This window comes from Penicillium citrinum (assembly GCF_028827155.1).
Source record: "Penicillium citrinum strain IBT 23319 chromosome Unknown utg000008l:1.0-2707905.0:1.0-2709502.0, whole genome shotgun sequence".
NCBI lineage: Eukaryota > Fungi > Ascomycota > Eurotiomycetes > Eurotiales > Aspergillaceae > Penicillium > Penicillium citrinum.
In genome coordinates this window covers 627,629-641,034 of record NW_026622693.1, presented here as the reverse complement: position 1 = coordinate 641,034, position 13,406 = coordinate 627,629, and the positions used below count along the sequence as shown (strand labels likewise).

Genomic DNA, 13,406 nt, shown 5'->3' with positions numbered 1-13,406 from the left:
CGTGGCCGATGCGGCATTACACCGTAGATGCATCCCATTCAATGTACGACATGATACCGATTGAGTATGTAGATCATTGTACGTTATGTGAACGGTCATTTTCCATGATGAATTGCTACATGTGTGCTTCATTGCCTGTCGGATTTCGCAAATATCTTGATTCGATCTTGGGAGACTTGTATGTTCGTGTCTATATTCAATCGATCTATTGAATGTAGCTCTGGTCACACCGAGTGATAATCGTTCCTTTTCCTAGTTATCAAATCTGAGATGTTGCTTGTCTCAAGATCTATCGTGGCCGTTAAGTGTCGATATTTCACAATGTCGGGATAAGTCGATGATGAAACGAAGATGCCTGAAAGCCTGCGAGTAAAGCAGCCAATTCGACCTGTCGAAAATCGCAAAAGCCATGCACGGAGTGGAGCAAATTATGTGCTCAAAACTTTTGTTTGCTAAACACTTGCTTGGCTTTTGTCCTTGTGCAAAGTAGAATGCAGTCAGTGCCACTGAAAAGTAACACTGAGTACTTACGGCGTCGACGGCGAGAATATTGATTGAGAGTGAGATTCATTCCTCATAAACATAAAAGTGTCATCTAGATACAAGAAAGAAGCCGCTAACCACTATTCCCAAAGGCAGTAAAACAAAAACTTATACTTACAGACGCAGACCCATGTTGACATGGACAGCCTTGGTCTGTGAGTACGCCTCGAGGCCTGCCTCGCCGAGCTCCCGACCAATGCCACTCTGCTTAACACCGCCGAAGGGCACGCGGAAATCGCTATCATTGCTGCTGTTGATCCAGACCATACCAGCTTCAATCTCCGAGGCGACACGGTGGGCGCGCTCGATATCCTTGGTGAAGACTGCGGCGCCGAGACCGTAGGTGGTGTCATTGGCACGGGTGACGGCCTCTTCTTCACCGGTGAAGCTGGAAATCACAACGAAGGGACCAAAAACCTCTTCACGGTAGATACGCATGTTGTCCTTCACACCGGTGAAAATAGTCGGGGCGATGAAGAAGCCCTTACCATCACCGACATTCTTATATGGCTCACCACCGGAGACGAGGGTTGCACCCTCAGACTTACCGGCTTCGATGTATGAAAGGACACGGTCGTACTGCGCCTTGGTGATCTGGGGTCCTTGGAAGGTGTCATCGTGGAAGGGGTCGCCGACCTTGCTAGTCGATGCAACAACCTCCTTGAAAAGAGCGACAAACTTGTCATAGACAGAGTCGTGAACCAGAATACGGGAAGTCGAGGTGCAGACCTGGCCCTGGTTGTACATAATACCGACATGCGCCCACTTAGCAGCCTGCTCGAGATCTGCGTCCTCGAAAACGACCAATGGGGACTTGCCACCAGTCTCGAGAGTGATATTCTTCAGAGTTCCAGCAGCCATCTTCATGATCTCACGACCGGTAATGGTCGAGCCAGTGAAGGCGACCTTATCAACGTCGGCGTGCTGGACGAGTGCAGCACCGGCGACACGACCGTGGCCGTTCAGAATGTTAATAACACCAGGAGGAAATCCAGCCTCCTTGATCAAGTTACCCAGGTAGAGGATGCTGAGGGGGGGTCTGTTCGGCAGCCTTCATAACGATAGTGTTACCGCATGCCAGAGCGGGACCAAGCTTCCAGGCGGCCATGGCCAGAGGGAAGTTCCAAGGAATGATTTGACCAACAACGCCAATGGGCTGACGCAGAGTATAGGCGAACTTCTGAGGGCCAGTACCGATGGTTTGACCGAAGAACTTATCGGCCCAGCCGGCGTAGTACCGCAGGGTGGATGTGACCTCGCCGATATCGTCGTTCAGAGAGACCGAGTAAGGCTTGCCTGCACACCATCAGAACCTGCTGTGCAACAATACACTGACCACATATACTGTCTCCAGGTCCATCACCGACAACAATCACTTACCATTATCCCAGGTCTCAATTGTGGCCAAAGTCTCCTTGTTCTGCTCGATCAAGTCGGCTAGCTTCAGCATGAGGGCACCACGGTCAGTACCGGGAAGCTGCTTCCAGGAAGGGTCCTTGAGAGCTTTACGCGCGGCCTTGACAGCAGTATCGACATCCTCTTCACCGGCAGCATAGACGGAGGTAATTTCCGCTTCGTTACTGGATGACAGTCAGCTATCCTGTCTTTCAGCTATCCCCGGGTACCAAGACGCATGAATCCCAGACCAAAAACGAGTCAAACGTACGAAGGGTTGATTGAAGCGATCTTCTCCCCAGACTTGGAAGCCACGAATTCATTGTTGATGAAGAGACCGATAGGCTGGGCATAGGAGCGTCCATTCGGAGCAGTCAATTGCACGGAGAGATTCGACATGATGGAGGAATAAAAGCGGCGTGGACGAGATACTGAAGTCGAGAACAAGAACCGCAAGGGCTGAAAGGTATAAGAACAAGACAACATTCGCAATGAGCGGGGTTTGGGGGGGGGGGAGAAGTTCTTAAGAGAACAGCTCCAACCAGCGAGAATTGGGAAGTTTGGGTTAGTCCCCGCTTTTGGAGATAATGATACCAGAGTGGACACTCGGGTAGAATTACTCTTCACGGGCAACCAAAGACAAGGTATGATGCGGGATCCATTTGGTGTCGCTGTGTGGATTCTGGTTGGTCATGTTGACCGGGGAGGGTCCCAATTATTTATGAGGGGAAGTTTGAGGAGAGAAAAAGAAGAGATGAGAAGAATGATTCAAGTTGAAGGGATTATTTGGGAGGTTTGCCTGAAGCAAGTCCAAATTATTCGCGGTCACATGTTTGTCCCCCCTTTAGGATTAGCCTCATATCGCGAATGAAGCAATCCATGTACAAAATATATGAGTAGATGATGATGGTAACATTGATATATTTATAACCATGATTATGATGCATGCAAGCAGGTACTATCATACACTAAAAAACAGGAGAAACAAAAGTACTTCGATATCCCCTCAACGCCCGAAGATCTCGAAAAACAAATACTAACTTGAAACCATATCACAGCTCATTTCATATAGTAGGATGTCCTTGATTGACCATCCTACCTCCCCATCTGATGTTCCTGTTGGGGCTTTACTTCACAGGTCTATACTCTCATTGTCCTGTGGTACATCCTCCTCGGGGACTTCACCCGCGAGCTCGTGGATATAGCGCCATTGCGCTGGCGTAACTGAAGACACACTGAGTCGGGACTGCTTCAGAGTCTGGAGGTTCTCCAGAGGCTTGCCGGTCCCGGCATTGGCCTTGAGGTCATGCAATGTGACTTGCTTGTCGAATTTGCGGCGGAATTCGACGTGGACTGCCACCCACTTGGGATCGTCGCGGGAGGATTTCGCATCATAGTAGGGGTGCTTCGGGTTAAAGGCGGACTCTGGTAAAAGATGCGAGTTAGCATGGGAGCTCCTTATCTAGCAGGTCATAGGCGTTGGAGTCCGCACCATCCGGTGAGTGCTCCTGCACGATTTCCATGACACCAACAATGCCAGGGATTTTGCAATTCGAATGGTAGAAAAAGGCAAGGTCTCCCTTCTTCATCTCACGCATCAAGTTACGCGCTATATATATATATATGAATAATTAGCACAAGATGCATTCCCTGTATCATCCGCGGTTTTCCTTACCAACGGGGTTTCGAACGCCTGTCAAATATTAGCGTATGTTCAGACGAATATAGTAGATTGAGGAACTCACCATCCCAGGGCTCAGGCGAACTGACGGCCGCTAAATCGTCAATGGAAAATTTGACGTCGACGCCATTCTCCATGCGCGATTCTGGCTCCGCCTTCATCAGCCAGTATGAACGCCCCGAATCATCTCTGGGCACATCGGGAATGGGTTCTTCGGCAGGCTCCTCCGTGGACTCATGGGCTGGATTCTCCTTCGATCCTGGTTTTGCATCAGAGGGGCTGGACTTCTCGCCATTGGCAGGGAGGCTCTTGCGGGGACGTCCACGACCATCCTTGGCCTTGGGTTTAATAGGAGTGGTCTTCTTGGTGCCTATGGTATATTTCGTCAATTTAAATGACAGTGCAGCATCATCGAATTCGCGACACACCTGGCGCCTTGGGAGGCCTACCACGACCCTTCTTAGGTCGAGCTGCAGCTGAAGCTGCAGCTGCCTCCGCAGCCTTTGCCTCCGCCTCAGTCAAGACCTTCCTGGGACGACCACGGCCGCGTTTGGGCCCATCACTCGTTTGCTTTGGCGTCATGTCCTCCGGATTCTTGCGTGGACGACCACGTCCTCTCTTCTCGCCAGATTTGGGGGTGTTATTCTACAATTGTGAACGATTAGTTGAACGAAGCTCGTATGTGGACCCCGGGGTGAATGGATCAAACCGTGCTCTGATGATCATCTCCATCAGCCTTTTTGAAATTGCAAGCTTACCTCAGGAGTACCCTGACTGACACCAGCAGACAGGGAGGCACGAGCACGCTTAACAGGTGTCGCAAGCTCTTCACTGGATGATTTGGTGGCCTCGGCCTTGCGTTTGAAGGGCATTTTGCTATTTAGGAGGTGATCTGCGCTATATCAATTGAAAATATCGGGCGTGAAGGAAAGAACCTTCCGGATGAAAATAGAAATTGATCCTCTGAGAATAGAAATGCCCGCAAAACCTATTCACCCTCGAACCTCCGAAAGATCAATCTGAAATGGAGTGGAATGTTGATTTTGTTTGGCCGCGAAGCTGCGACGCGCCGTGGATCCACGTCCACGTGACCAGCAGATCAGCAAGTGGAACTTCGGCGGATACTTAGCTATAAAAAGATAATAAGATAAAAGTGATCATTATTCAGTTACTCGAGAAGTGATAAAAATCAAGAATTGATACATACAGGTATCACTTTAGTATTGTTGCTATATACTGCAAATGATTTTCCATGTCAGTATGGACAATTGCACTTTTAGTCTTCTTCCGCGTTCTCATCCGAATATCTGATCTCATATATTCTTATTTCGGAATGCTTGTATCATGATTCAGACTCTAACAATCAAATTTCGAATTTGTTTGAAAGTACTAATCGTAGAACCAAGAGATCGAGCAATTTAGGTAAATATTCCAACATGGAAGATCAATTTAATCTAGCGCAAATAAATTTATACATCGTTGTAGAGTACTTATATATTCATCTACTCTAATAGAGTCAGAAGGATGATGGTCTAATCCGATGATCGGATTAGGCCAATGATTGGGACAATAGTATTTCTTGGAAAGAGGGCAAGAACTTCTGGTCAAAACTTGAAGATCTAGCAACACTCTTCTGTAGTGACTATGGTGTGAGACTTTGATATATCATCATTTCCCCAAAAGAGACCAAACCGCTTCCCTTCGGATTGTGTCTTTCTCTCTGTATCAGCATTGGAGTTGGGGGTACTTGAACCCTGACGAGGTTTGCGAGGCTTGAGTATTGACTTCGGAGATTGAACACCAGATTTGGATTCTACCTCCGTATTGAGATCTTTGGACGGCTGTCTCTTTCGTGGCCCCGAAATATGTTGCCCTCGACGTCTTTGCCCTCGATCTGAGCTCGAGTGCGACTTGGGCCGTCCTGTTCTGGGGGTGGAGTCCGACTTTCGTTTAGAGGTATCTGATACTCTTGTCTGAAAGGAGGATTCCGATCCTTTGCTATATGAGCGATTCTTCTTATGATCCACAGTGAGAAGATTATCATCTTGTTTGGAAGTAGATGTCTCTAAATTTTGGGCAGAATTGGATATTTCCTTTGCAGGTGTCTCGCAGGGCGTTACTCCGATGCCCTGCGACTCTGACGGTGCTGCTAGATTGAGCCGCGGAAGCCATGGAGTGCTTTCTGGGTCCTCCGAGTCAGATTGTAAACTCTTTTCGGATTCTGGAGACATCCCGTCAAGTGCTTTTTCAATAATTGTCACGGTAAAGGTGGTCAGCTTTTCGCGTGCCAGATCAAGAGCAGATATTCTGCTTTCAAACCCTTTCTTTTTCACATTCGCCTGGTTTTTGACAAGCAGCCTCACTACGTCTTCATGTTCGCCTTCGATTGCCTGAAGTAGCGCAGTTTCTCTTAGTTTACCCTTTGCTTCAATTCTGGCCCCATGTTGAAGAAGCAACTCGACCACAGCACGGTTTCCATTTTTTGCCGCAATGATCAGAGGCGTAAGTCCTTGGCTATCTCGCGCTTCGATTCGAGCTCCCTTCTCAAGCAATATTTTTGCGATCCCCTCGAATGGAACCTTGGCAGCTAACAAGAGAGGAGTTTGGCTTAGCGAGGTCCTCGATTCAATATTGGCACCAGCTTCAAGAAGTAAATGTATCACGCTTTCGTGGCCATTCAGTACTGCCAGACAAAGTGGTGTGCAGCCCAAGGAATTGCGAGATTCAATATCAGCCCCTTTGTCCAACAGCAACTTGACCACGTCTTCATGTCCATTTCTCGCAGCTAGGGATAGCGCGGTTTGATCATAACCACGTCTCATTGTAAAGCCATGCCGAGAAGATTTGTACCACGTCGGTTCATAGTTGGCACGTGCCTCTATATCAGTTCCAGCGTCGAGAAGCAGCTCGACAGCACATTTAAACCCTTTCTCTGCGGCTATTGATAAAGTCGTCTGTCCATCTTCCGCAGAATGATTCCTGAGCAAACATTCACGACGAAGCATTTTCAAGTCCGTATCTTTCCCGTCTTCCACGGCTATCAATGTAAATCTGGCAGCACGAGGTCCAATTTTGTCGAATCCGAGTCCCCAGGCGAGGAGTAATCTCGCCGCATCCATATGCTTGCACCAGATTGCAAAGTCCAAGAGACTGGAACCCAGCCATTCCGCATCAATATTTCCTCCGTGCAAGAGGAGTAGCTTGAGAACATTTACGTCTTCAAATCGAATCGCATGGAAAAGAGCATTGTATCCACTATATGAACTAGCATTGACGTCTACTCCGTTTTGGAGAAGTAGTCTGACGAGGCTTTTATGTCCATACTCTATGGCCGAGAATAATGGCGTGACAGTGAAATGGTCGTTCGAAGAAAGATCGTAGCCCTCATTCAGAAGTAATCGGACTAAATCCTCCATTCCAAAAGTAATAGCTGCATCCAGAGGGCTTTGATAATACCCGTGATAGTCTTTATCATAGCAAGCCCCCTTTTCAACAAGAAACTTAGCGATGCTTTCATTCCTGGCCACTTCAATGGCATATGACAAGGGCGTGTGGTTGAGTCGATTTCTAGCATTGATTTTAGCTCCCTTGTCAATAAGGAGTCTGGCAATTTGCTCATGTCCCATCTTTATGGCAACGAGCAAAGCAGTCGATTCATCCCAGTCAGCCAGCTCGATGTCGGCCCCGTGCTCGAGAAGGAGCTGTACAACTTGAATCCCCTCTGCTGCGGCCCAAAGCAGCGGAGTTCGTTTACAAAAGTTGTCCGTCGAGTTAACATCGATAGAGCCCTTGAGAATAACTGCAAGTGACTTGTGAAGTCCGAAAAGAGCCGCAACGTGCAATGCATTCATTCCAGTCGTTGTGGCACTGTAATAGCTGCTTTTAACATTCATGATTGCCTGACTAAAAGCCTGAAGCCGAATCTTATCCTGAAGAAGGTCTAAGACAACTTGGTCTCCGTCCATCATTGCATCTTTCGCATGCGACCCCCAATATCTTCCCGAGTATAGGTACAAAGGAAACTTTGCGAATCGCTCCTCAAGGGCTTTTCTGGTTGAACACTCACCACAGTCAAAGTACTCAAGCGAGACATAAGTTATACAAGCCTTCGCGATATATGCGTGCGACCCTGGAAACATAGTCTCCCAGTTCCGCTCGAAGAACTCCTGAGTTGTGTAGTGCACCAGTCGAACAACGTCACTTTTCTTGTCAATGACAACCAAGCCAGCACAAACTGAAATTGAAAGTCCAATATCAGCCTGATTATCTTTATCTAGTGTTCGGCTTCCAATCTCCACGGCAGCAGCATGCTGAAGTAGACTGGTTGTCAAGGGTTGCTTGGCACGAATGATCCAGCAAAGTACCCTCTTGGCGAGGTCAATATGCTTCAGAGGCTGACTTTCGATTCGTCGCATGGCGACTACGTAAGCATGATCAAGCGTCTTATCCTTTCTCTCCTCGCCATTCTTGGACATTTTGGAAATCCGTTCCAAATCGGCTAGTATGGATTTGATTCCTTTGAGAGTGGTTTCTGATGCTAGGGCATCAATGTAAAGCTGTGCGAGAAGAAACCTTTGAAGACTGTAGTTAACGACCGATTCAACCGCAATGGCACTGCAATATTAGTTTAGTTGACTTACATTCCGTCGGTAGCTTGTGCAATCTTGGTCTTGATTTCTTCTCTCAAATGCTGATTTGCTGATACCCAAGGGTAGAATTTCGCCAATTTATGGTCCAGAAACTTTCGCACATCTCCCTCATCAGCATGAATAGATCGCTGTAGGCTCCCTCTAAAGTATGATTCAATGTTCGCGTCATATCGCGACGTCGCGAAGAGACTTATCAACATGTCGGGTTTCTCAGTGAGTGCAACGAGATCGCTTAGAAAGGTATCACGTCCTCCCAGAGCCTGGAATTCATCAAGAGCATCAATGATGATGATAACCCTGGAATAAGAACAGCTGACTAACGAGAATGTCTCAAGAATATCCTCATGCGAAGGATAACTCTGTTTTGAATCATGGATCTCGAAGAGTCCTTTCACCGGCGCGGCGTGCTTGCCCTTGATTAATTGTCGCAACAGGCTCGCCATGAGAGCCGTTGGATTTTGGATTTCTTGCTGCCGATAATTGCAGAAGATGTAGGCTAGTCCGACTTCTTCAGAATCAAGCTGATAAAAGTGGTCTTGCAGGCTCGATATCACGATCGATGTGATCGTTGTCTTACCCGCCCCAGGTATGCCCGGACAAAAGATGATGGGATGTTCCTCTGGTTGTTTCAGCCAATTTTGGAACTCTTTAGACTCCAACAGCCATGTACCTGTATCTTTTTGTCGGTTATTGACGAGATCATTTTGGTGATCGGTATAATTTATAGGCGTGAGCCACTCAGCAATGGATCGAATATCTCGATCTTCTTGACTCTCGCGTAGTTCCTTGACACCCAGAGAGACATTTTGGGTTTGTTCCAGAATCGTATTCACTATGCATTCATCAGTCTATATATATGCCATCCATGTTCCAGAGTATCACTGACCAGTTGTCTGAATTTCAGAAAGTTTCTTCTCTGCTTCTACCTGGTAAGGGGTGATACGCGTTAAAAGATCTTTCGCGTACGCCGCAGCAATGAGAGCCGCATATCCCTGCCATTCTTTGTTTCCATGGGAGTCGCAGTAATTGGAAATGCCTCTGATAACCAGACAGGGGAAGTTATTCATCAAACCAGCGGCTTCCATTTCAAAACACAAAACGTCCAGCTCTTTGGCAAGTTTATCTCGCATAAGAGCGTCTTTCATCAATTGGCTTCCCGAGGCGATGAGGCCGTAGTGAATTGCTGGATTGTCATCTTCCTCATCACGTTCCTTGCGCTGAATCAAGTATGACGGATCATCACCGATGTGCTCACTGCGATATAGCTTATCGCTGCTTGGATCCGGTCGCTTATATCTTGATCGTAACCTCCGGTTCCTAGCAAGTACATTGTTGACCGCATCTTCTAACCGATGACCTTTGCGCTCGTATTGGGCTTGAATTCCAGTTACTGCAGTACGAAGGGCAGTGGGTGGCTGGTCTAGAAAACTTGTTCGCTGGAAGCTCTTCCCCTGGATGGTCATGCCGAAGTCATATTGAAGTACTCCACCCAATCCGTTAGAAGGAGTACTGACCACCACGTCTCCGAGACGAATGTCGTGTCGAGTTGGAACGCCGCCGCCGATACCAACCATCAATCCGATACGAATGTTCGGGAAGGCGTGCCGCATCTCTTCTGCGACCCGCGCTGCGGAGACATTGCCATATTCACCCATGGGAAGAGTCGCGATCACGACATTGTGTTTTCCCATCTTGCCTAAGGAATAGTCATTTCTCACGGGAGGTGGTAGATATGCCGGTCCATCATGCTCCTCGTCCAAAAACTCCTGAGCAGCGACATATTCCGCGGGGATAGCACATATCCAACCCACGGTGTACAAATTGGGGTCGGACATTGCTGGAGGGAACCGCAAACAAGGGCCTGTCTGCGAGGAAGCCTTGCGCCGCTACCTGAAGATTTACAGATGAGTGAAAGATGGTCCTCTTCAGCTCTGCCCCGCCCCCAAATTTCACGTCCATGTTGCGCCCAATAGACGTTCTCGAGCGCTTGTTTGCGCTTAGCCTCATTTAGAAGCCCTTTTGGGCCCCATTTCAATTCTACAAGAGCAGCTATAAATCTTCCCAAGAATAAGAGAGCTGGTGTATTTGAAAACTATTATGGAACGAACTGGGATTGGATAGATTTGGATTAAGTGTAAACAAGCTTCCAAGCTTAGGTCCACTTTTCGGACCCATCCATCTGAAGTCGATGCCTTCTTCAAGTTGTCAATTCGATAAGAACGAGTCGGCCGAGAAGTTGGTCCACTTCCAGGTTGCAGTTTTTGTCTATCGAATATACTGATGCTGGGGGTTTGTCAAATGCTATATTGCTCCATACTAACGGTCAAGGGTTCAGGAATACTCGTACATACCGAGGCCAGGAATTACAACGCTAGCTTTATGAACTATATGAACCCTAGGCTTCATGATTTGAGTATAACTACCAATAATTACCTTGAATAGCTCCAATACAACCGATTATTGGTGATATTTAAAGTACTTGTACTAGTATTTTTTCCGCTCAAGATATCTACTATCTTTAAAAAAAAAATACAAGTACCGGTCTGACCTACTGCATAACGAAGACAATCAAGTGGCAAGAGTGTAGTTACAACCTTATCTTTCCGGAGACCAAACATGTGGAGATTGAGCTTGTTGATGACATCCCTCATTGGCTCTCCGTACTGGATCCGTGAATCACTGGAATGAACTGACATCACGGCTTGTGAAAATCCGGGATAGTGTGATGATATTTTCTCGGACGAGAGTGTAATTGCATCTCTTCTCCATAATCTCATTAATCGTATAAATATCAACAATTTTCTGTTCAAAAAACTGGAACTTCAAATCAACATGTCGGATCCTAATAACCCTAACATCAAGACGCGGACCACTCCGCAATGGTCACTCTACCGGCGTGAAGCCTTCTGGAATACCAATAACGGCGAATATCCTCTCTTTAACACAGGTATTTGATATCAAAATCCGACACAGCCAAAACCTATGCTGACCTTTAATGTACAATCTGAATAGACCCTGCTGAAGTTGAAAAGCTAGCCAAAGAAAAGCTATCGCTGGCGGGATGGTGAGTTCTATGATTCATTGATAGCCATGAAATTCCGTAAAATATACAAGCGACACATTTCTCACATGAATCAACTGCAGGTATTATTCCTCATGTAATGCAGGAGTTTCGTGGACGCATTTGGCCAATCGCCAGGCGTTTTACCGTCATCGTATCATTCCACGGACGCTGGTAGACACCAACACCAGAGACACTGCAACCGAGATTTTCGGCCATAAAGTGTCTGCCCCCATTGGATTCGCTCCTATTGGAATCAATCGTATCTACCATCCGACCGGAGAGCTTTCGGTCGCAAAGGTTGCCGAAGAGCTGAACCTACCTTACTGTCTTTCCTCCGCTGGCAGCTACAGTATCGAAGATGTGGGTAAAGCTAACGGCAATGGCCCACGATTCTTCCAACTCTACCAGAGTCATGATGACGAGCAATGTATCTCCATGCTTCAGCGTGCTTGGGACTCTGGATTCGATGCTTGCATGTTGACCACCGATACTTGGTCACTCGGGTGGCGACACAATGACGTTTTCACCGGCAACTATGCATTTTACCACGATCATGGGGCTGGTGATATTGCATTGCAAGATCCAGTATTCCTAAAGAGACTGAAAGAAGCTGGCATCGATCCCAAAACGAACCCGAAGGAGGCCGGTGCTAAATGGATTGATGAAAATATTTGGCATGGTCGGGCTCATACTTGGGAGAAAGTTCAGTGGACTATGCAGCAATGGAAGCGGATTAGTGGTGGTAGGCCATTCTGTATTAAAGGTATTCAAAGCGTGGAGGCCGCTCAAAAATGTGTGGAGATGTAAGTTGGTTTCAATTTCAATATGGATGATGTCTTTGTTTGCGTTGCTAACGAGGTTATAGTGGAATTGACGGGATTGTCGTAACAAACCATGCCGGTCGACAAGTGGATGGTGCTATCGCTAGCCTTGATGCACTTGAGAAAATAGTCGATGCAGTTGGTGACAATATATATGTGAGTATATTGATGCGTAGCTTATAACGTGTTTTCCAGAGTGTATTAATTTATGGCAGATTATGTTCGACTCCGGTGTACGCAGTGCCGCTGACGCCTTCAAGGCTCTTGCATTGGGAGCCAAGTACGTCTTTATCGGTCGACTGTGGATATGGGGCCTGAGTATAGCCGGTGAACATGGTGAGTATCATCAACAAACGAAATACGTGACCAGAATGTATACTAATACTCGTCTTTTAAGGCGTTCGACATGTTCTCAAGAGCTTGTTGGCAGAATTCGATATTCTAATGGAAGAAGCTGGATTCCAGTCAATTGAGCAAATTAATCGCTCTGCCATAGATAGTTTGCCAAATGTGGCTCATTTGCCATCCGTCTAATATCTGTGAAAACTGGAATCTTGGCTTGAGTTTAAGGCCCTGGGTTGCAATTAAAACTGTTGATAGCTGTGTTTTGTAACAGTTTTCTAGTAGATAAAGGAAATCTTTGGACTGGCTGTCGGTGGAGCAGTGATACAAACGGCGGAATAGAGAGAATTGAAGGAGCTTCACTCCACTTTGAATCCAGAAGTCAACTCTATTGGAATTATATGCTATTGTATCTTACAAAACATGTGTTTCTTCACAGAGTTCTGGTGTGAAAAACCTAGACACAAAGCAAATAACGTTTATGAGTATTAATAGATAGCTCCTTTTTGATACCCGTGCGAACTTTGCTATCTTCCAGTCTGACTTCAGCATTCAGCCAAGTAGGATACTACTCTACCGGTACTAATCAAACACAACACAGACAGTCCGGACAGCCATCTCCAAGCTACAAAATCTCTAAACGTTGGTACAAGTGGTCAGTTCCTGACCATTTTCGTCATTCTGATTCCCGCGGCGACGTGGGCGAGGAATTTTACAAATTCCGACAAATTTCCAGTCCCAGCGACTGGAAGTACTCACAAATGACCAAGTGAGAGAGATCCCTCTGCCAAAAAAATTTTCTGCGATGCCAATCGATCGAGGCGAGAAGAAATCCCCACTATCCAATAGCGCAACCATCCAAACATCGCACCGCATATGCAGAGCCGGGCCCATCCCGTGTCAAGAAAAAA

General features: G+C 46.9%; 4 protein-coding genes across 4 annotated transcripts; 1 reads left to right on the top strand and 3 right to left on the bottom strand.

The window, feature by feature from the left end:
* Positions 1-657: 657 nt before the first annotated feature.
* Positions 658-2,337, bottom strand: N7469_008672 (uncharacterized protein; the record flags this gene model as incomplete). The annotated part of the gene is made up of 4 exons (XM_056647590.1): positions 658-1,542; positions 1,604-1,839; positions 1,924-2,123; positions 2,210-2,337. The coding sequence occupies 4 exons, from the start codon at positions 2,335-2,337 to the stop codon at positions 658-660; spliced, it is 1,449 nt and encodes a 482-aa protein (XP_056497355.1).
* A 733-nt stretch (positions 2,338-3,070) lies between these two features.
* Positions 3,071-4,491, bottom strand: N7469_008671 (EVE domain-containing protein; the record flags this gene model as incomplete). Its single annotated transcript, XM_056647589.1, has 6 exons — positions 3,071-3,363; positions 3,431-3,547; positions 3,614-3,631; positions 3,684-3,989; positions 4,048-4,264; positions 4,378-4,491. The coding sequence occupies 6 exons, from the start codon at positions 4,489-4,491 to the stop codon at positions 3,071-3,073; spliced, it is 1,065 nt and encodes a 354-aa protein (XP_056497354.1).
* Positions 4,492-5,238: 747 nt separating this feature from the next.
* N7469_008670 (uncharacterized protein) lies at positions 5,239-10,103 on the bottom strand (the record flags this gene model as incomplete). Its single annotated transcript, XM_056647588.1, has 3 exons — positions 5,239-8,191; positions 8,260-9,100; positions 9,155-10,103. The coding sequence occupies 3 exons, from the start codon at positions 10,101-10,103 to the stop codon at positions 5,239-5,241; spliced, it is 4,743 nt and encodes a 1,580-aa protein (XP_056497353.1).
* A 997-nt stretch (positions 10,104-11,100) lies between these two features.
* Positions 11,101-12,687, top strand: N7469_008669 (uncharacterized protein; the record flags this gene model as incomplete). The annotated part of the gene is made up of 6 exons (XM_056647587.1): positions 11,101-11,215; positions 11,281-11,332; positions 11,413-12,135; positions 12,198-12,309; positions 12,369-12,489; positions 12,551-12,687. 6 exons carry the CDS (start codon positions 11,101-11,103, stop codon positions 12,685-12,687), a joined length of 1,260 nt encoding a protein of 419 aa, XP_056497352.1.
* Positions 12,688-13,406: the final 719 nt, after the last annotated feature.